At 37.2% G+C, this 21,168-nt stretch overlaps 1 protein-coding gene and 1 long non-coding RNA gene across 2 annotated transcripts; one reads left to right on the forward strand and one right to left on the reverse strand.

Moving 5' to 3' along the window:
* Positions 1-1,574: 1,574 nt before the first annotated feature.
* On the reverse strand, positions 1,575-20,949 carry LOC101737111 (cysteine--tRNA ligase, cytoplasmic). Its single transcript, XM_004927860.5, has 11 exons — positions 20,513-20,949; positions 20,095-20,361; positions 15,931-16,147; positions 15,483-15,693; positions 14,490-14,722; positions 12,905-13,138; positions 9,165-9,300; positions 7,153-7,358; positions 6,241-6,403; positions 4,959-5,155; positions 1,575-2,083 (listed from the first exon to the last, which is right to left on the reverse strand). Exons 1-11 carry the CDS (start codon positions 20,692-20,694, stop codon positions 1,958-1,960), a joined length of 2,172 nt encoding a protein of 723 aa, XP_004927917.2. The 5' UTR covers positions 20,695-20,949; the 3' UTR covers positions 1,575-1,957.
* On the forward strand, positions 16,167-18,303 carry LOC119629366 (uncharacterized). Its single transcript, XR_005245393.2, has 2 exons — positions 16,167-17,181; positions 18,076-18,303. It is a non-coding gene; the product is annotated as an uncharacterized LOC119629366 (long non-coding RNA).
* Positions 20,950-21,168: the final 219 nt, after the last annotated feature.

The following is a 21,168-nucleotide window of genomic DNA, read 5'->3' on the forward strand; positions in this document are numbered from 1 at the left end:
GAATTCGAAGAAATCCTGTCCGAAAGCAAAAGATTTTATCTCGGGAGATGAAGATAGCACCTAGAACCATGTCGCGTATTTTAAAAGATGACTTAGGACTTGCAACCTATAAGAGACGTACTGGTCATTTCTTAACTGATAATTTAAAAGAGAATAGGGTGGTAAAATCGAAACAACTACTGAAGCGGTACGCAAAGAGAGGTCATAGAAATTTTTTGTTTACGGATGAGAAATTTTTTACAATTGAGCGGATTAACTGATTGCCGCAGCCAGTGGACATCATGTGAATGTCACCTTGAAACATGAGATGTGACTCTGTTGTGTTATATTCCACTACTGTCTCATCCTTACAACTGGAACGCTTGACTGCTTCACATAGAAGTGCGCAGTAATTAAGTAAATTATTATTTTACGGGTTCGATTTTTATTACAAGATATTTATTCTTTCATCGCCATTCGTAAACATGTGTGAAGTAGGTATTTTTTATTATAAATATGTGTCAGCGGGATTTGAACATCGGCTTAATCGCATCGTTTGACACGAAGTGCCCACTGAGTTTTTAGCCGGATCTTATCAGAGGTTCGCGATTCCGATCCGGTGGTAGACTTTGCGAAGCAGCTCTTACTAGGGCTAGTGTTAGCAAATTCTCTCAGGTAGAGCCCGTGAGCTCAGCTACCCGTCCGGGCGTAGCTGGAATAGCCCCCAGGCTACCAGCGAATAGGTAGGGGGAAAAAATGACACGAGTCCTTTTTTTATGATTGAAGGATTACTGGTGGCCCGGAGGCCTTTCCAGTTTCACCAAGACAGGTGGGCGAGCAAAGGCTCAGCCAGGAAGGGTGGGATTTGCTAACAGCTGACCGGGCGCCTCCGAGGGAGACATAACAACTCAAGAGCAGCTGCTTCGCGAATGAATCTACTACCGGATCGGAATCGCGACCCGCTAAGATCCGGCGAGAAACTCAGCGGCCTGATGCATGGGTTAGGTTGCACGTCGAACTTTTTACTGAATTCGACGAGTACGGTTGCCGGGGGTCACGAGTCCACCGTGCATCCTACCAGACGATTAATTACATTTTATAATCTGAATAAGCGCGGTGTTCGCAAAAAAAAACCTCAATTTCCATTTTTTTTTTAAACCGAAATTAGAAAGTACTTAAATTGATACATCCCCATTATTAAAAACATATTTAGCTCGTGGTTACGTGCCGCGGACGCAGATGGCGAGTCGCTCGCGTGCGGTACTTGCGCCACCCTAGTAGCACGACACTATTGTCGGAGCCGCCACACAAAAAACTCGCTCAGATTGTTTACCTCACTTTTTACATTTTTTAACTGCAGTTTGGCTCTTTTTATTAGTATTTTGTCGCGCACGGGGCTACACCGTCTTTACAGAATTCTCATTGAAGCGTTATAGATCGGTAGTGCACCTCTATTGTGATTCCCCGTCGACGAGACAAATCATTATAATGTTTATTAAATGAAGATAATCGGCGTTTTTTATTTAATCGACTATTACCTTAAACATGAGGGACACGTTTTTTTTGTTGTCTTTTTTTAAGAATAAAAAACTGTATTTATTTTTATCTTGTTTATTTGTTGCAATTTATACAAATAATGGAAACAACGTGCAAAAAACAAGTCTTAATACTGAGCTCCGACGGCAAAATACAAGGTTCTCCTTTTAGTTAACACAAGTTAATTTTAATAGAAAAAAGCGGCATTTTTTTTAACGTTTCCTAATTAAAATTAAATCAAGACATTAAACAAAAACTCGAGTATTAGACATAAAGCAACATAGACTAAATTGAATATAAATACTATATTTTGAGCACTGTTGGAAATATCCTTCATAGAAAATAAAAGAGAAGTGATTAGACCTATATATCTTACTTAAAAAATGCAAAGAATACAATAATGGAAAATAAAAAAAATCATTAAAAAATACACAGTCCGACGTCAGCAAGTATTTATAGAAGTTAAATACTCGTTATATTTCTTCTCTTGTGCTTGTTGTAGTTTCTGCAGCTTTTTTAGGAGACCCTTACTCAACTCCTTACCCTCGTGGTCGTGCGTGGGTAGACCCTGAGAAATAATATTGACAATAATATTTAAAATAATATATTTATTTTGGGTACATGTCATCATCACTCATCTTAATTCATGACGGCGAAGTCTCGTTTCTAATATCAGAGCTTCGCGGCAGATGCATGAGCATTAGAGTGTGCGCTACCCGTGCGGACTTAGAATATGGGCTATCATCATCAAAAGTTCAACTGGTGGTAGGACCTCTTGTATAATAAGTCCACACGGGTAGGTACCACCGCCCTGCCTGTTTTAGCCGTGAAGCAGTAATGCGTTTCGGTTTGAAGGGTAGGGCAGCCGTTGCTACTATACTGAGACCAAGAACTCATATCTTAAGGTGGGTGGCGGCATTTGCGTTATAGATGTCTATGGGCTCCAGTAACCGCTTAACACCAGGTGGACTGTGAGCTCGTCCACCAATCTTACCTGACCTTTTAACTTGAAAAAAAAAAACAGTGACTGCTATGCTAGCCACAGTTTTATTCCAATGCCTCAGTAATCGTGAACAACGATTTTTGACGTTTAGTACACAAAACAACACCCAATTTATATATTATACATCACAATAAACTATTAAAAAAACATTAAAGTAAAACTTCAAGTGACGCTTCACTCGGGTTGCTGCCAAAACTCTCTGATCATATATAACAAGAATAAGTAATGGTGGGCCATTGAGATTTTTACTAATGGAATCATTAATGCCTAAAAATATTAAATACTTCATGGTTTTAAGTAATAATTATTATTACAATACATAAATATTGAATTGAACAACAATAAAATAAAAAGTCTGTAAATTATAACCATTAGCTATTTTTTTTAATTTGTTGTTCAAGTCACAGACAACTCTTTCGTTTGTCAGCATATAGGTTTACTATAAGGCTGTATGGGCTAATTTGCCCTTTATCTATTGGGGAATTTAAAAACTATGGCACTCAGTTTTTGGATGTTATCAAATAAGTAATTTATTTTTTTCTAAAACAATGCCAGGGTGAAAGAAATGTTGATACATAAACTAAACAACGTGAAAAAATAAGGCATAGTTTTTCAAGTACAAATAGTTTTGACACAAAGTTGGCCCACTTTTGGGCATTGTCCTTTACGCAACAACTCTGAATAATTATATCAATCCGATTCGTGGCATTCCGAATGCTACTTTTTTTGTGTAGTATTCGATATTGTTTTGATCGTCGTTCCTTCTCGGAATCGACAAGTTATTTTTAAATAACAAAAAAATTAACATTATTTATGATCGCCTGTTAAAAATATTTTATACAATCAATACATTATCGTTTAATGTGATGTTATTTTCCCGTAGTGCAACTCAAAGGTGTTCAAAGATTATTTTTGTGCGAGATTGAACCGTAGGAAAACAGGAAAGAATTTCGAAAAAATACGCAACAGGCACTGCCTGCTCTAGAGAATGTTTCGAACGAAATAAGATTTAGAGGAGATCTATGGTTGTCTTATTGCTAAAACTATTTTAGATTTAAAAATATGTAAAGAAATTTCGCTTAACACGCGACATTTATTTTCGTAATCAAAGGTCCGTTTTATTTGATATTAGCATAGCAACAATTCGATGTATTTAATTGAACTTCAATTAAGTTTACCTCATTCTAATAGCTGAAAAAAGATGGTTACGATATTTTTTCTAAATTAAAAAAATTAAATGGCTCTCCTGTAAGGTTGCATAAATTGCGCTTAAATCAAATGGCCTTTCACTCCTCGACATAAATATTGTAATAAATAATCAAAATTTAAGTTAAAACAGAAAAAAAATCTGCTCAAAAATTTATGAAGTAGTTTGACATTGGATACACACGTAAAGAAATAGTCGATTACAACGTCACTATTAAAAAAAAGATGCTCTATTGACAATCACATCTATTTTTAATAATTCGTATTTAACGGCTTGAAAATTAATTGTGTTCAATTTTGTTGGTGCATATCTTGTAGACGGACGCTTTTTTTTTTCTTTCTGTCCTACCTATGCTGATAGCCTTGAGAGGCTATTTCAGCTTCGCCTTGACGTGTGAGTGAGCTCACGGGGCTCAAATCGGGAGTGTTGCTACACTGGCCCTAGAAAGAGCAGTGCTTCGCAGAATCTACCACCGGATCGGAAACGCGACTCACTGAGAAGATCCGGCGAGAAACTCAGTGGGCAAACGGCCATGTTATTACACCGACACGACCGGCGTTTAAAAAAAAAAGATGTGTGATGTCGTGGGATACCGGATAGAAACGAAGTTCCTTATTATAAAAATATTAATTTTAAGTTCTATTCGAGGTATAAGGAAAAAAATGAGGTTTCGCAACAACCCACGGTCATTCGGTAACGTGCGAACTTATTGTGGTACACTTCATTCGCGGTTGTTTGCATAAGAGTTAGTGTATTGCGCAAACGAACGCTCTGAGATCGTGGTCAATGACTGATAAAAAAAACATGTTATTTTTTGTACGTTATTACAAAGTTAAGTCGAACACTGTGTGCATCTATATATATAAAAATGAATTGCTGTTCGTTAGTCCCGCTAAAACTCGAGAACGGCTGGACCGATTTGGCTAATTTTGGTCTTGAATTATTTGCCGAAGTCCAGAGAAGGTTTAAAAGGTAGAAAAATATGACAATTCTCGGAATTAAATAAAATTTAGGTCTTTTATTTATCGATTGAGGAACTACGAAGTCTGCCGGGTCAGCTAGTAACTAATAAAAATCTTACGTTACGGACGTTTTTTCCCAGTAAGGGGACTCTTCCAGATCGTCCCATAAGGAACTTCGTTGCAAAAACTTTAATGAACAATGTTTACTTTAATCGTTTTTTTTTTTCGATTCTTTAACTGAGCAAGCGCGTGTAGGTAGGTAGGTAGGTACCTTTTCATCGAACTTCGAATACTTGTCAGTTTCCTTCCTGAACATTTCGGCGGGTGATATTTTCTTTTGTTCCTCCTTCAAACGTTGCGCCTCGAGTAACTCCTGTTTCTTTCTTTGCTTCTCTGCTTCCAAACGCTTCTTCTCTTCTCTCTCCTTTAACAGTTCCTCTTTGCTGACCAATTTTACGACTGTCCGATCTGATAACATTTTTTTGTTATTAGCGCTCAAAATTTGGATCGGTCATTGCGTGATAAATAATTCAGAAAAAAAATATGCAAAAGTAAAGAAAATACGGGTATGAAACAAGTATTTTTATAAAATATAAACATGGTTTGGTTAAAAAAATCCAATTACTATTAAACCATCCATTTTAGGCTATACATTGAGTGAGGTTAAAAGTGCCACCCCTACTCGAAACATGGATTGAATACCCATTACCCACCAACATTTAAATTTATTTAATATTAATATTTTTACTTTAAAATGACTTTGTGATATAATGTAGGGTCTGCATCCAATATCAGTAAGTCGTCGTGGCCTAAAGGATAAGACGTCCGGTGCATTCGTGTTGAGCGATGCACCGGTATTCGAATCCCAGGCGGGTACCAATTTTTCTAATCAAATACGTACTTAACATATGTTCACGATTGACTTTCACGATGAAGGAATAACATCGTGTAATAAAAATCAAACCCGCAAAATTATAAGTTGCGTAATTACTGGTGGTAGGACCTCTTGTGAATCCGCGCTGGTGGGTACCACCACCCGCCTATTTCTGCCGTGAAGCAGTAATACGTTTCGGTTTGAAGGGTGGGACAGCCGTTGTAACTATACTGAGACCTTAAAACTTATGTCTTAAGGTGGGTGACGCATTTACGTTGTAGATGTCTATGGGCTCCAGTAACTACTCAACACCAAGTGGGCTGTGAGCTCGTCCACCAATATAAGCAATAAAAAAATATATGTGATTTATACTTCATGGTTCAAACGATAGACAGTTCTGATGAATTTGAGGGCACGGCCTATTAAGAATGTTAGTGAATAGGTATGCATTAAATCTTGGCTTGATATTGAACGCCCTGCATTGTACTGCTAATATTATTGTACTGTTTGTCCGCTTGATTACCATCAATAAACTGCTGGATGTTTAGTACTGGTTTGTTCTTGAACCCCCACGCAAGTTCCACCTGCGCGACTAACATGAACCAGAGGCCCGCGTGTCATTGATCTGCTCTAATACGCCGAAGAACAATAAATAAGTGAGCGTCACTCTGGGTACGACCTGGCTTGTCCTCGAGGCGCACGCCGAGGTCGGGCAGCACGCGGTCCCGCAGCGCGTCGCACAGCGCCAGCACGGCGCCGCCCTGCCCCGCGCGCGCCGCCTCGCGCACCCGCTCGCGGAACGCACTCAGCGCCTCCAGGTACGGCATCACCGTCTCTTCCAACTGCAACACACATCACAACTTGCACATACTATGTTAACGGGGTAAAACAAACTAAAATAGAATTATTTTGTTCGTGCAGTTTGGGTCATAAATCATAGCCCGGCTAGGGTGGTGAGCATGTTGCGCGACGTCATTATCGATAAAAACAAATGAGTCATCGAAGGCAGGTGGTATACGAAGGTGGCGGGGTGGTATTCGAAGAGTGGTGAGACATTGTTATTATATGAGTCATTTGTACCTGCAAATTATAGTACATCGCGAAAAGTTACAAAGTGTTAATTTCTGCCGTTCACGTTTACTTGCTGCGGTGATATGTGGTGTAAGTGTTCGATTAGTGATTTTTACTTTCATTTTTATCACTGACCCACAAAATGACAAAACTAAATACACTATCGATAACGCTTATCGAAAACAATAATGCACATCACTATGCCCATCCATAAGGCCCGTGAGTGGAAGAGAGAGAGCGAAATACTCGCATCACCGCTCCGATCATTTATGACCCAAGCTGCACGGACAAAATAATTCTACTATTCGAGTCCGCGCGGATGGGTACCACCACCCTGTGTATTTTCTGCCGTAAAGCAGTAATGCGTTTCGGTTTTAAGGGTGGGGCAGCCGTTGTAACTATACTTGAAATCTTAGAACTTATATCTCAAGGTGGGTGGCGTATTTACGTTGTGGATGTAACCACTTAACACCAGGTGGGCTGTGAGCTCGTCCACCCATCTAAGCAAAATGGAACATACCGAAACACCATCAGCGTCTCCGACCGGGAAGCCGATGCCGCCCCTGGGTCCCTCGACGACGCCGAAAACGTGCAGCACGTCCGTGACGTAGCGCGCCGCCGCCGCCAGCGCGGGGCTGGGCCGCGCCCGCGCGCCGCGCAGGTACACGTGGCACGCGCACACCAGCTCCCGCAAGGCGTCGATGGCGCCGCGGGTGTCGATGTTGTCTGCGAAACGGACACGCACAACAACAACTAATTATAATTTTGCTTTTTATAAAAATTTAAATTTTTATTACACGACTAGCTGACCCGGCAGACTTCGTAGTGCCTCAATCGATAAATAAAAGACCTAAACATTTGTATAAAATAAACTTTAAACAAACAAAAGTAATCCGTCCGACGGAGGACACATCAAAGGGAAAACAAAATTGATATTTTTATTTAATTCCGAGCATTTTCATATTTATCTACCTTTTAAACCTTCTCTGGACTTCCACAAATAATTCAAGACCAAAATTAGCCAAATCGGTCCAGCCGTTCCCGAGTTTTAGCGAGACTAACGAACAGCAATTCATTTTTATAAATATAGATGTTACTCCTTCACCGTGGAAGTCAATCGTGAACATTTCTTAACCCTTTAACTGCCATGTAGTGCCCAACGTGGCGCATTGAAGTAATCATGTCGATTTCTATTGTTACTAAGGCGCCCGTAAGCTCTGGGAAAGACGAATCCGAAGATACTGAGAATGAATTTAGTTTCAAGAGACCTAAAAGACTAAAACATACATTAAAAACAAAAGAAGGTAAAGTTAGGCAATCCATACGCTCAGTAACCGAAATCGACATAATTTCTCAGTGCACCGCGTAGAGCACCGGTGACTTACAGAATAGTCAACGTGTTATGTACGTATTTCATTAGAAAAATTGGTAACTGCCTACGGGATTCGAACACCGTTACATCGCTAGATACTAATGCACCGGACGTCTTATCCTTTAGGCCACGACGACTAAAGTAATCATTCGTGAACCACAAAACAGTAAGCTTAACATTAGAGTAAAACAATTTTCTTATTCTAGGCTAAAGACGCGAATTGCTTTTGTTTATATTTAGTAAGGCCGCAATTTAAAGCTTAAGCCAGCTGACGTGACCGTTTTTTTTTTTTTTTCGGGTAGAGGGCCGAACCTCCTACGAGGGTATGTGAGACTCAACGATCTGCATGGTGTTGTGAGCAGACCGCGGGCCCAGCTGACGTGACCGTAGATTAACTGTTTTTTAATCATATTACATAGCGTGTCTCAAAAAAAGATTTCTATTTATACATACAACGCGTCGTAGAAAATAAACATATGAAATCATTGGATTATTATATTCGAAATACCAGAAATTATGTTTAATTTTTAAATTAGAATAACGACATACAAATATAATGTACATAATTATACTAAAAGACGGCGGAGGTTTAAACTGTAGAAATGTTATGGTAAACTTTATTTACTGTCACATTTACATACATAAAATTGTATGATATATAGAATAGTATGTACACATAAAATGTCTAACATAGTGATTTAGTGAAATAAATGAACTCTTCATATGTGGTAAAGATAAGTACGATTATTTTTTTCAGATGAACTTACCTTCAAAATTCATGCATTAGTATCGAACACTAGTATAAAATATATTGAAAAATGAAGACATAAATCGCTTTTTCGCAATAAAAGTGTGAAATTTCCAAAAAGTTTCGAAATAGACGTATAACCAGTATTTTTCTCATAAATACTGTCAAAACAGCGTAGTTTAGTTTTTTTTTTTTTTTAGTTTACCTATTTTTGAGTAATATTAACAAAAATTAATACATAATTGTATTTTACTTTAAAAGAAAGATAATGTAACAGGTAAAAAATAAATGTTGCCAAGGTGATTCGATTAATATTAAAAATATCACATGTTAACCCATTAAAACACTCTCCTGTAAAATTAGTAAGTTTTGAGATTATACAGTTTTAATGCGAGAAGACGTTAATGTGTACCACAGAGTGCCGCGTGAACTTGTTCCTTGGCCATTGACAGTTTAGCAAACAGCCGCTGTTCCTCCGGTTCCCATCCACCGCCGCAACCCTCGTCGTAGCCGCTACGAAGAGCATCTTTCACTGTCAAAAAGAATTCCTGAAATGTTGTTCTCATTGAATTAAAAACATTTGTGCTTTTTACGCGAATGTAACTACGCTATTAGACAAGGAAAAAATCAACAAATGAAATCGAAGTTAAAACCTTTTTTTTCCTTCCTACTTATGCTGATAGCCTTGAGAGGCTATTTCAGCTTCGCCCTAACTTGTAGGGGAGCTCACGGGGCAAACATGAGTGTTGATAACACTGGCCCTAGCAAGAGTAGTGCTTCGGAGAATCTACCATCGGATCGGAAACGCGACCCACTCAGAAGGTCCCGCGAGAAACTCAGTGGGCTGTGTCTGTGGGTTAATTCGCTCGTCGAGCCCTTCGTCGCAAGCGACGGGTTCGACGAGGGCGGTGACCGGTTATTGTGGCACCTAAAAGCACCGTATTAACGGTTTTAAAAACCATTGAATAAGTTTGACTATGGTACAACCTTATGTACAACTAAAGCTACGTAAAGACTATATTTTTTCACATAAGTGCATTTTTTGGTACATAATTTTTTTTTGGAAACATAATATTAGCACAACATATTTCGTAAGATTAACATTATTAAATATCGGTGTGTAAGCCTTTACCGTGATTATTCGAGTTCGAAAAATATGTGTATTTCTTATCGCTTCGCAAATTCGAAATATTTCATATTTCTTAGAGATTTGACTGAAGTTTTATACCTACTAGCTGTGTTACCACCAAAATGTATGACAAAAAGGAAATTCCTATTATTTATTTCAAAGTAATGAGAAGTTTTGGCGAGACGAATAATTGTATTTACATAATAGTATTTAGTGTATGTAATTATGTAATCCGGGTTTGGAATGAGCTCCCCTCCACGGTGTTTCCAGAGCGCTATGACATATCCTTTTTCAAATGAGGTTTGTGGAGAGTATTAAGCGGTAGGCAGCGGCTTGACTCTGCCCCTAGCATTGCTGAAGTCCTGGGCGACGGTAACCACTCACCATTAGGTGGGCCGTATGTTCGTCTGCCTATACGGGCAATAAAAAAAAAGGTAAAATATTGGGCTTATTAGTTTAATTTTGTTTTTTAATGTAGTCAAAGGTACACGAGCATACGGCTCACAGGCTTGTGAATGGTCACTATACACTATCACCAGTATCCCTAACGGTCAGGTCGTTGTTCATCACTGAGAAATCCTTTTAGATCTCGTTGAAAGCAAAACATTTCATAGCAGTTATAAAGCACAATCGAGGAGTTTTTTTCAGTCGTCTCAAATTGAATTCTGCGGTAGGCAGCAGCTTGGCTCTGCCCCTGACATTGCTGAAGTCTATGGGCGATGGTAACCGCTCACGATCAGGTGTGCCGTATGCTCGTTTGCATATAAGAGCAATAAAAAAAGAATTCCACCCTGAGACCCAAATGAAAATAAACAAGTGTATTGGTCAGATGATGTCTAAAATGATTGTAATTGATAAATTGAGAATCAGTCGACGTGGCTCACACGTGTGATGATGGAAAACGTTTAAAAATGTATGAAGTGAATGTTATGTGTGATGAGCAATGAAGTTAAGGTCGAATACAGAGATATATTGCTTGTGTGACAGGTTGACATGTCGTCTTTTCGCATGAAAAGTGTACAATTTCCAAAAACATTCGAAATTGAGTTAATATGCCGAATCATTTGGTATCATCAGTATTTTTCTTAGTTTCTTCTTAGTTTTTTTTTTAGTTTACCTATATTTTGACTACTATTAACAAAAATAATACATAATTTTATCTTACTTTAAAAGACCGATAATGTAACTGGTAAAGAATAAATGTTGCCAAGGTGATTCGATTCATATTTAAAATATCACATGTTAACCCTTTAAAGCACTCTCCTGTAAAAGGACAAACCCGAAATCCATACAAACTTGGGCCTGGCGTTACAGTGCTAGAATTTGGGCATAAGTTACAATACCTAAGAAGGTTTCATGAGCCCAATTTTCAGGTCTCCCAGCAATGGCCAAATTGGTAAAATCAGACAATGTTTACATTATAGGTTATGATTATTGTTCGAGATATTTTAATAAAAACGATATTTTTGAGGCTGTTTCCTACTAAAGATGAGTAATTTTTTACGAAACCTGTTGCAGCAACAGGTTGCTTTAAAATAAAAATGGAACCTGTTACGAGAAATCGCGTGTTAGGTTGTTTACGAAAACGAACGAAAGCCAAAAATTGAAAACAACGTAATGCGATACGCGCTGCGCACGAAATGATTTTTTAAGGGACTTTATGACCTGGTAACTAAGACCTTTAGGTCAGTCTTATTTTAATTTTAATGAAAACTTTTTTATATGAAAAACTATATTTATATGATAACTTTTTTATATAAAATATAAATCATTACGTGCTCCCATATTATCTCATTACATTTCATTTCATTTTATTTTATGCCTTTTTTTATTTTTATATTTTATTGCTTAGATACCCATCGACGAGCTCACAGCCCACCTGATGTTAAGTGGTTACTGGAGCCCATAGACATCTACGACGTAAATGCGCCACCCACCTTGAGATATAAGTTCTAAGGTCTCAGTATTGTTACAACGGCTGCCCCGCTCTTCAAACCGAAACGCATTACAGCTTTACGGAAAAAATAGGCGGGCGGGAGGTGCGGACTCACAAGAGATCCTACCACCAGTAAAATTATTAATGTAACTACACCATAGAAAAACTCAAAGTACCAAATCGACTTTTTCATGTTATATTTAAGATTGCCAGTTGAAAATATCTTGAATTGCCGCAGTTGCCGCGACATGATTTCGTGTCATAAATAAATGGCACAGTTATTTATTTCTTTTAATGATTTTTGTTAGTAGATTTTGGTGCTTTACGTTACGTTATTCAATGAGATTAAGTTGACAGTCTGGCCAGCGAATCATGGCACAACTAAATAGCGGCAATCCAAAATATCTTCAGTTGGCAACATTAAAGATAACATAACACGATTTGATACATTTGTATTTTTCTATGGCATAGTCACATTAATATAAAAATGCAAAACTACCCTTTCATGCTATATTTAATGTTGTCAGTTGTAGATATTTTGAATTGCCGCCATTGTAAGTAGTTGTGTCACGATTCGATGGCCATACTCTATTTACATTGATTTAAATACCTGTAAAAACAGTCATTTATCCTAAAGCAAAAGAGTATTAATTATTTTTTACACTCGATTTCCACTAAATCGATCCTATTTTATGGATGCTCTAATTCTAATCCGCACGTTTGTGGAGCTAGTTACGTATATTGAAATAAGTGTTGCAGATGTTTACAAAGATTGTTTAAAACAAAAAATTGAATTCAACTTATTTTCTACACTTGGCCATTGTCAATGAAGCTAAGATTTCAATAGGTTAATCAAGCAAAATAGACGAATTTTTTGGTACATATCCCATTCGTGTAACGCTTAGGCCCAAAATGGGGTTTCTCCTTTAGTAAGTTTTGAGATTATACCGTTTTAATGCGAGAATACGATGTGACAGTGAACAACATTCGGATCTCGATGCCAAAGAATGTGGTGACAGAAGACACACCATGAAATTAACTGTATTGATTTTTTTGCTCCTAGAATTGTGTATAGATATGAACTCACGTTAAATTGTTTTTCTGTCTGAATGGCCATTTCCATTGTATTCTCCGAGTAATCTAAAGTTTCCTTCCATCCGTGTAGCAGGAAACCGAACCGCAGTTGTCTTGCGGTGTGGCGTTTCAGTGCGTCTGAGATCGTGATGAAATTTTTCAAAGATTTCGACATTTTGCAGCCAGCTATCATCAAATGTCCCGTGTGAAGGAAATAATTAACCCAACCGGGCTCGTCGAAATGTGCCTGTGAACGAATAAATACTATCAATAATCTATTGCTGTTCGTTAGTCTCGCTAAAACTCGAGAACGGCTGGACCGATTTGGCTAATTTTGGTCTTGAATTATTTGTGGAAGTCCAGAGAAGGTTTAAAAGGTAGATAAATTTTTGTTTTCACTTCGATACGTCCTCCGTCGGACGGACTCCTTTTGTTTGTTTTAAGTTTATTTTATACAAAAGCTTATAGGTCTTTTATTTATCGATTGAGGCACAACGAAGTCTGCCGGGTCAGCTAGTCTTTAAAAAAAACTATGGTCAACAAAAAACTATGTCTTGTGAATCCGCACGGAGGGGTACCTACACCCTACCTATTTCTGCCGTGAAGCAGTAATGCGTTTCGTTTTGAAGAGTATGGAAGCCGTTGTACTGTGTACTTCCTTAGTACGAGTTTTTTAACGTTCTCGATCACATAAAAGTTACCTCAAATTTATATGGAGTTGGAATAGCGCCCCTAGCGGCCAACATAGAATAATAAAAATCTCGTACTAGGCACACTATAATAACTGAGACTTAGTATTCATGTCTCAAGATGGGCGGCTGCATGGCGTGGTTGATGTCTATGGGCACCAGTGACCACTAGGCCAAGTAGGCCTTGAGTTGGTCCACTCATCTCAGCAATATTTTTCTTTAATAAATGGGACGTCAGCGTGGCCGCTATACGTCCGATGTTAAGGGGACCATAAGTGCTGTCATTCGACATCATGAAGGAGATACAAATTTTAGTAAATAGATATCGAGAGGTGAAATGCTATATGGATTAAGCGACATTTATCTTTGTAATGAAAGGTCTGTTTTATTTGGGATTAGCATCAAAAGTACGACGTAACTATACTAGCCGTTGTAACTGTACTGAGACCTTAGAACTTTTATCTCAAGGTGGGTGGCGCATTTACGTCGTAGATGTCTATGGGCTCCAGTAACCACTTAAAACCAGGTGGGCTGTAAGCTCGCCCACCAATCTAAGCATTAAAAAAAAAGTTTTTAATTGAACTTCAATTAAGTTTACTCCATTCAAATATGTAGCTGAAGAAGTTTTTTGTTACGATATTTATTTCAATTTTTTTTAACTTTAAACGGCTCTCCTATAAAGTTACTTAAACCAAATAGTCTTTCAGCCCTCGATATGTAAATTTTATTTTATATTCAACGCTAGGTCAGTAGTAATACAATTCGACCTTCGACATCACGCCTCAAAAGGATCGCGGTATTTAAGTGTTGCATATGGGTTTCAAGCCAGGCAGGTCGAGGGCATATTCACCCACATATGCAATAAAAAATAATTATCTGTGTGTTCTCTTACTGCTTTATAATACTCACCTCGCTCTGGGCCAATTCGTTGTCATGATGAGGGAATTTTAAATCGACGCCCCCTGTGTGTATATCAAGTTTATTTTGGCAAACATCCGAAGCCATTGCGGAACACTCTATATGCCACCCGGGTCGACCTGCCCCCCATGGGGAATCCCATGATGGCTCGCCAGCTTTACTACGCTTCCATAGAGCAAAGTCGTTGGGTGATCGCTTTTCTGCTGCATCATCAGTTAGATCACCTGAAAACCATTTGAAATTATAGTATAATAATATACTTGTTAAAGAGAATCTGCTTTCGCATGGTACGCAATATTAAAAATAAAATAATATATTCTCTGACTTAAATAGAGAAGATGGTTAGTGCTGTTTGGAACCTGGAACCCTATTAATTTTTCAAAAATAGCATATTCCAATGCCATTGTCGATGTCTAGTTTATAAAATCTTCATCATTATATACATACACTCACACACACACACACATACATATTATTATATGAAAAATGTTATGGAGTAGAATAAAATGTAGTTGACTTAACAGAAATAGTAATAAATTGGGATAAAATGAAATGGAATGAGATGATAAGATACTATTATAAAAAGCAATGCCTCAGTAAAATAGTTTACGGAGACTTCATTGGACTATTTGCAAAAACCCGAGAGTTCACATCTAGTGAATATATTTCATTATGCCACACTTGTGCATTTTCACAAATACTGAAAAATTAATAAGCCATCATTATTATATTATAAGTTTCAGCCCAAAGAACAGAAAAATAATCAAGAATATTGTTATAGTGAAGATAAATACCCAGTTTAACTAACTGCTAATTGAAATTAATTAATACAGCGCAAACTTATAACATATTTTTAATAAACAGAAAGCAACTTTAGTAAAAAGCTACTTAAATACAAAACATTTTTTGTTTATATACACAAACTATTTTATATAATTTATTATTCTGATCACCACTTAAAAAGTTAATATTATTAAATTTTACCTTCTCCTTCTTGCAACGATTTAGTATCACCGTATGCCTCAGGCACTAATCTTGCATAATGATGCCTTTCATTTCCATCGAACTCACTCACATTAAAATATACAGAGCCATTTGATTCATATGCAAAACCATTGCTAATAATCTTTTGTATGTATGCAATTATTTTAGGGACATATTCACTTACTCTTGTCAGTACATCCGGTGGTAATACCTTAAAACAAAGCAATGTTTATGACATAAAATTTTACAAATATTTGAACAATAATTAAAGTTGCGTATCATAAGGATTCTCATCCCGCAGCTCTTGCAGCTTAGCAAAGTATATCCTTTTTTTTATTAGTAAAAACTTGAGTATTTGAAATTGAATTATCATTTCAATTGCTTAACAAATTACAAAACATTTTTTCTTATATAATTTAGCAATAAGCAAGATAAAAATGTTACCAACATTAAGTGCTTTCATATCTTTATGAAATTCATTTTCCCAATACCTAGGTAGAGTTGTGAATATTGCATTGTCTGTAACAGTTTCTCCATATTTGTAATCTAACCAGTCAGAGATTGGACTCTTTGCTGATGTTAATAAATCACATCTTGAATTCTTAATCCTTTCATTGTCTTTTGATTCAATAGCAACTTTAAGGGCTTTTACTGAGGCCGCAATCCTGAAATTATATCATATATTACTCTTGCAGACTTATTGGGATAATTTGTTACTCGGTAACCTTACTGTTGTTTTATTTAAAATTGAGTAAAATGAGACCAATTTCAGAACCATTTCTGATTCTAAGGAAATATTAATATCTTTGCATCAAATTATAATTGCTACATCAAGATCTAAATATGCTGCGACCATTATGCAGCAATTTATGTTAGAAAAGTTTGTAGCAAATAACATATAATCCATACCAAATAAAATTCATAAAAATATCAAAGGGTTGGAAGTAATTTCAATATTTAGACAGTTAATTGAAAGTTGGGTTAGAGCACAGTAGGAAATTAGAATTTAAAAAAATGAATCAAATACAATATAGTGCTATATTTTACATCTTTGGTATAATTATTCTGAGCATTTGAATGATGTATGTTTACTTTGAATGGAAACACATGTTCAAGCATAGTTAAGGTATATAAGGATTGAGACAACTACAAAAGAAAAATACTTTTAACAATTATATTTATCATCATAATATTTCTTGAACATCATTCTGTAGATCCATTCTGTAGATTCATGTAGGCACATTTGTAGATATGTTTGTGCATATTTTTCACATATCTGTGCACATTTTTCATTATTATTTGATATGAAACTTTATATTACGGTTTTACATAACAATAAAACCGATATTATGTGCCGAGAAGGAAAACATACAGCATTGTATTATGAAGAAGCAGTGTGTACTTAGCTTAAATTCCTTGTCTATGTCCAACCATAGACAGTCAATTTAGTTCCATCTTTAGCCGCTAGGTGCTGCCAGCAAGTATAAAGGAAGCGCAGCCATCTTTGATCTTCATAGTCTTCACCAGGAAGAACTTCCTGCAATGCTGTATGTTTTCCTTCTCGGCACATAATATCGGTTTTATTGTTATGTAAAACCGTAATATTGATGTGCCTTTGGAAAACATACAGCATTGTATTATGAAGACGTGTTTGTTATCTGCTGGTGAAATTATTAAGCACAACGCTATGATGAAATAGGTAAGCTATAATAAAATTATGAAGCGCAATGATAATGTTCATAATTTATATAATTATTAAATAGAAAAAACACAGCTGTTAACTTTCATGTTAATTCAATAATTAAAAAATATTTATAAGTTTGTAATAAACATTTTATCTTGTATGTACAAGAAAATGTATAAATTGTATAAATGATGTATATACAACATGAGTAAATAATGAGTAAATGTTTTGAAAAAAAGAATCGTGAGGATATTTAGGAAGCTCTATTATTCGGCAATAATTATTGTAAACGTTTGGATGATTTGCAATTGCCTCTAGAAAGTATTTCGTCCATTGGTTCATTATCAATCCATCTCAGAGGCTACTGCTGATCTACAACTTCTTAGAGATGGGTTGATGCCACTACCTCGTAAGGTTGAACGAAGACCAGTTTCCACTTACAGTACGGTATGCCGCTTTTGTGACAACACACATAGTTAGAAAAAAGTCCTTACGAATCTTACTGGGCATGTCTTTAGTTTCATGTTTAGAAAGCACTTATGCAGATTATTGACGAAAATGGATTTCAATTTTAGACCCAAAGACTGGTATCAGAAAGATGTTTTTCTCTGTTATCAAAGAAACTGTCTTTAGAAATGTTGAGCAAAGTAAGGTTATTAACTCTGCGTCCAGTAGCCAGCAACATGGTTGTTGGTGTCCTTCAAGCTACCTTGAGGCGTGATCTGGTGGCTGGGTTTGAAGAAAACCAATTTAGAACTATTCTCGGATCTCATGTGAATGGGACTATACTTAGTAAAGTTGTAATAAGTAGTTCAATTATGTTTAGTTATTCCGATGGCTTTTTTAGAATAGCAATTTTTATTAGAGAGCTTGAGAATGTTTGCTGTCCTACATGTATGTTGTCCACAGAAAGTCGACAGCGCTGCTTTATGCAGAAGGATTGTTTTACAGGCAAAATTTTCTTTTTGAAAAAGAAGAGAAAAAAGAGAAAAAAAGAAAACAGAATTTGGCAACATCTGCAGACTTAGGATCAATTTTAAAACTGTAGTACCATATGCACCATCTTCTAGTTGCTGGTAAGTATGCTGGCAAAGTGGATTGACACCAGCTTATTTTCAATAAATCTTCTCCTGTGTAGACCAGTCTATTATTTGTACAACCCCCCCCCCCCCCCCCGTTTCTAAGCTTTCAGGGTTAATGTTTACCCTGTGGAGGAGGCAGGTTTTGGATTTCGTGCGAGTTATCTAGCGTTCGGGATCTGAGGGCTTGGAAACCCAAATGCTTTCGCTCAGTCTGGAAACACTACCAGGTAGGTTCCCTAGACACTGTTGAAGTGAGTCAGTACTCTGGGGAAAAGGTTGAGAGGAGGAATTCTCCATGCTAGTTGCATCCTCTACGGTCTGCTGAAGGTATCCAATCTTGGTCGGCGAATGGGTTTATATCCGGATGACCCCACTTTCGAAAAAACTTTTGTGGTCACTTGTGGTAAAAAGTGCCATTTCACAGGTTGATTTCATCGTGATAGCCTATCGGCTACGATGTTGTATCTCCCCGAGAGATTATAAGCTGACAGTTATCTTGAACTTATCGCTTAGTTTAAAAATCGAAAGGTCAACCGCTAGTGAAATACTTTCAGATTCATTTTGATTGTCACTACCATTGCAAATAGCTCTTTTGTGGTTGAGCCGTTTCAGTTGTTGAGCTGACCATAGACAGGACGTTAATATTTTGTCTAATTGTAACCCCTACCCATATCCGAAGCTTCCGTTGCCAGGAAATGGTTGGTTTTATGTCTCGGCAATGTCAAGTGGCTCCGCGTCAGCACTGCATTTGTAACCCGTACACATGTCCGAAGCTTCCGTTGCCAGGAAATGGTTGGTTTTGTGTATCGGCAATGTCTGACATGTGGCTCCGCGTCAGCACTGCATTTAATTGTTAACACATGCAGGATGGCCTGTTTTTTACGGGGGTGTTTATTCTTGAAACTTCGCAAGAAAATTTGCAAGTTAACATAGAGTGATGTAATTCAGTCAGAGTTTGAGCTAGAATGTTGTTGAGTGGCCACTTTATTTCTCGCAATTTTTCATCGAATCCCTAGCCATGTCATCTCTTGAACCAGTGTACTGAATGATTTTTTGTAAGGCTGACTTGGCAGCCCAAATAATCAAAGAGCTTCACAGCTTATGTGGCCTGAAGACTCAACTTGGACTTCTTTTGATGGACCAGGAGGGACTTGCGTATGTGGGATAACACTCAACATCCCTTTGCACGCAATGTTTCCGTGACTGAGCATGCTATGCAAGCAAAAAAGGTGTATTTGTCTTCATGGACCAAGAGAAAGTCGCGTAGGTAGGTTAACATTTGACTTCCCTATGTACGTAAGGTCTTCGCGACCGAGCATGCTATGGGAGCAAAAAAGTTTAGTTGTCTTGGTGAAACAAGATCAAGTCGTGTAGGTAAGCTAGCACTTCGACTTTGCACGCAATGTCTCCGCGACCGAGCATGCTATGGAAGCAAAAAGGTGTATTTGTCTTCAAGGACCAAGAGAAAGTCGCGTAGGTACGTTAACATTTGACTTCCCTATGTACGCAAGGTCTCCGCGACCCAGCATGCTATGGGAACAAAAACGTTTATTTGTCTTGGTGAAACAAGATTAAGTCGTGTAGGTAAGCTAGCACTCTACTTTGCACGCAATGTCTCCGCGACCGAGCGACCGAGCACCCTACATAATGGAAATTGAAGATCAAAGATGGCTGCGCTTCCTTTATACTTGCTGGCAGCACCTAGCGGCTAAAGATGGAACTAAATTGACTGTCTATGGTTGGACATAGACAAGGAATTTAAGCTAAGTACACACTGCTTCTTCATAATACAATGCTGTATGTTTTCCAAAGGCACATCAATAGATTAATTTCATCATGTACTCACTCATCCAATGTTTTCTGCATCAATTTTTTTTTATCTGGATCTTCTGCATTTTTTACAGCTTCCTCATAGTAATTTATAACGTTGACTGCATCATCAACGGTGTCGTTAAGGTTTCGTGGTTCTTTTAAATATTTTTCATATAAATATTTTTGTCTGGCTCTTTTAATTATTTTATCATCTATATCAGTTATATTCATGACATATAAAATATCATATCCAAAATAATTAGCCATTACCCTCCTGAGTATGTCAAATGACATATAAGATCTGAAATTTTGTAATAATTTACCAATATGGGTTATGTGTACTTTGTTTTTCAGACAGCTGTGATCACAATTCCACAACCGCTATGATGATTACAATGACCTAACAATTTGGGTTTTATAATATATTGGGTTTATTTGAAAAATAATGTTACCTCGCATGTCCCATGTGAGATGCATCGTAGACTGTAGGGCCGCAGCTGTACCAGTTGACACGATTACCATTAGCGGGTATGAATTCTTCTTTTTGTCGGCTCAAACTATTGTAAAGTTTTAAAACTGGTCGCTCCTTGTTTCGAACCGGAGGTGACCAAGCAGGTTGACTTCTTTTAGACATTTTTAATTGTTAGAACTATTAAAAAAATGTGATTTTCTTGCTTAAGTCTAACGTAAAATTTAACGTAACCTTACTAGACAAAAGTATTTATTTCTATTAATAATTTTTAAATTGTTCTCGCCACGTAGGTACAACCTACGTTTTATTTCATCACATTGAACCAGGTGAGCGTAAAATAAGAATTACTGTGAAAATTTTACTTTATACGGTACATATGTGTAACATGAAATTTTCTAAATTGACAATTTGGACAATTGACATATTTGACGTCACGTAGCCGTACTCATTTTTTTTAAGGATTTTATGACCTGGTAACTAAGACCTTTAAGTCATGTCTTGTTTTAATTTTAATTCTTATTTTCATCTAGTTGGAGTCTTTGTCGTAATCTACGAGCTCGACGACGACGGTGACTGGTGTTTGAAAATCATAAAAGTACCGAGACTGGGTAGGAGAGATTCGACTAGACATGCTTA

The sequence above is a fragment of the Bombyx mori genome, chromosome 13 (genome assembly GCF_030269925.1).
Source record: "Bombyx mori chromosome 13, ASM3026992v2".
Classification (NCBI taxonomy): Eukaryota; Metazoa; Arthropoda; class Insecta; order Lepidoptera; family Bombycidae; genus Bombyx; species Bombyx mori.

Bases quoted from the DNA above. Each gene is read 5' to 3' on its own strand.
- LOC101737111 (XM_004927860.5), bottom strand. From the start codon at position 20,694: ATGTCTAAAAGAAGTCAACCTGCTTGGTCACCTCCGGTTCGAAACAAG. The intron at 7,359-9,164 runs GTACACATTAAC...TCCGTTTCGCAG, and splicing joins AGTTCACGCGGCACTCTGTG to ACAACATCGACACCCGCGGC. The intron at 2,084-4,958 runs GTACCTACCTAC...ATTATTTCTCAG, and splicing joins ATTCGAAGTTCGATGAAAAG to GGTCTACCCACGCACGACCA.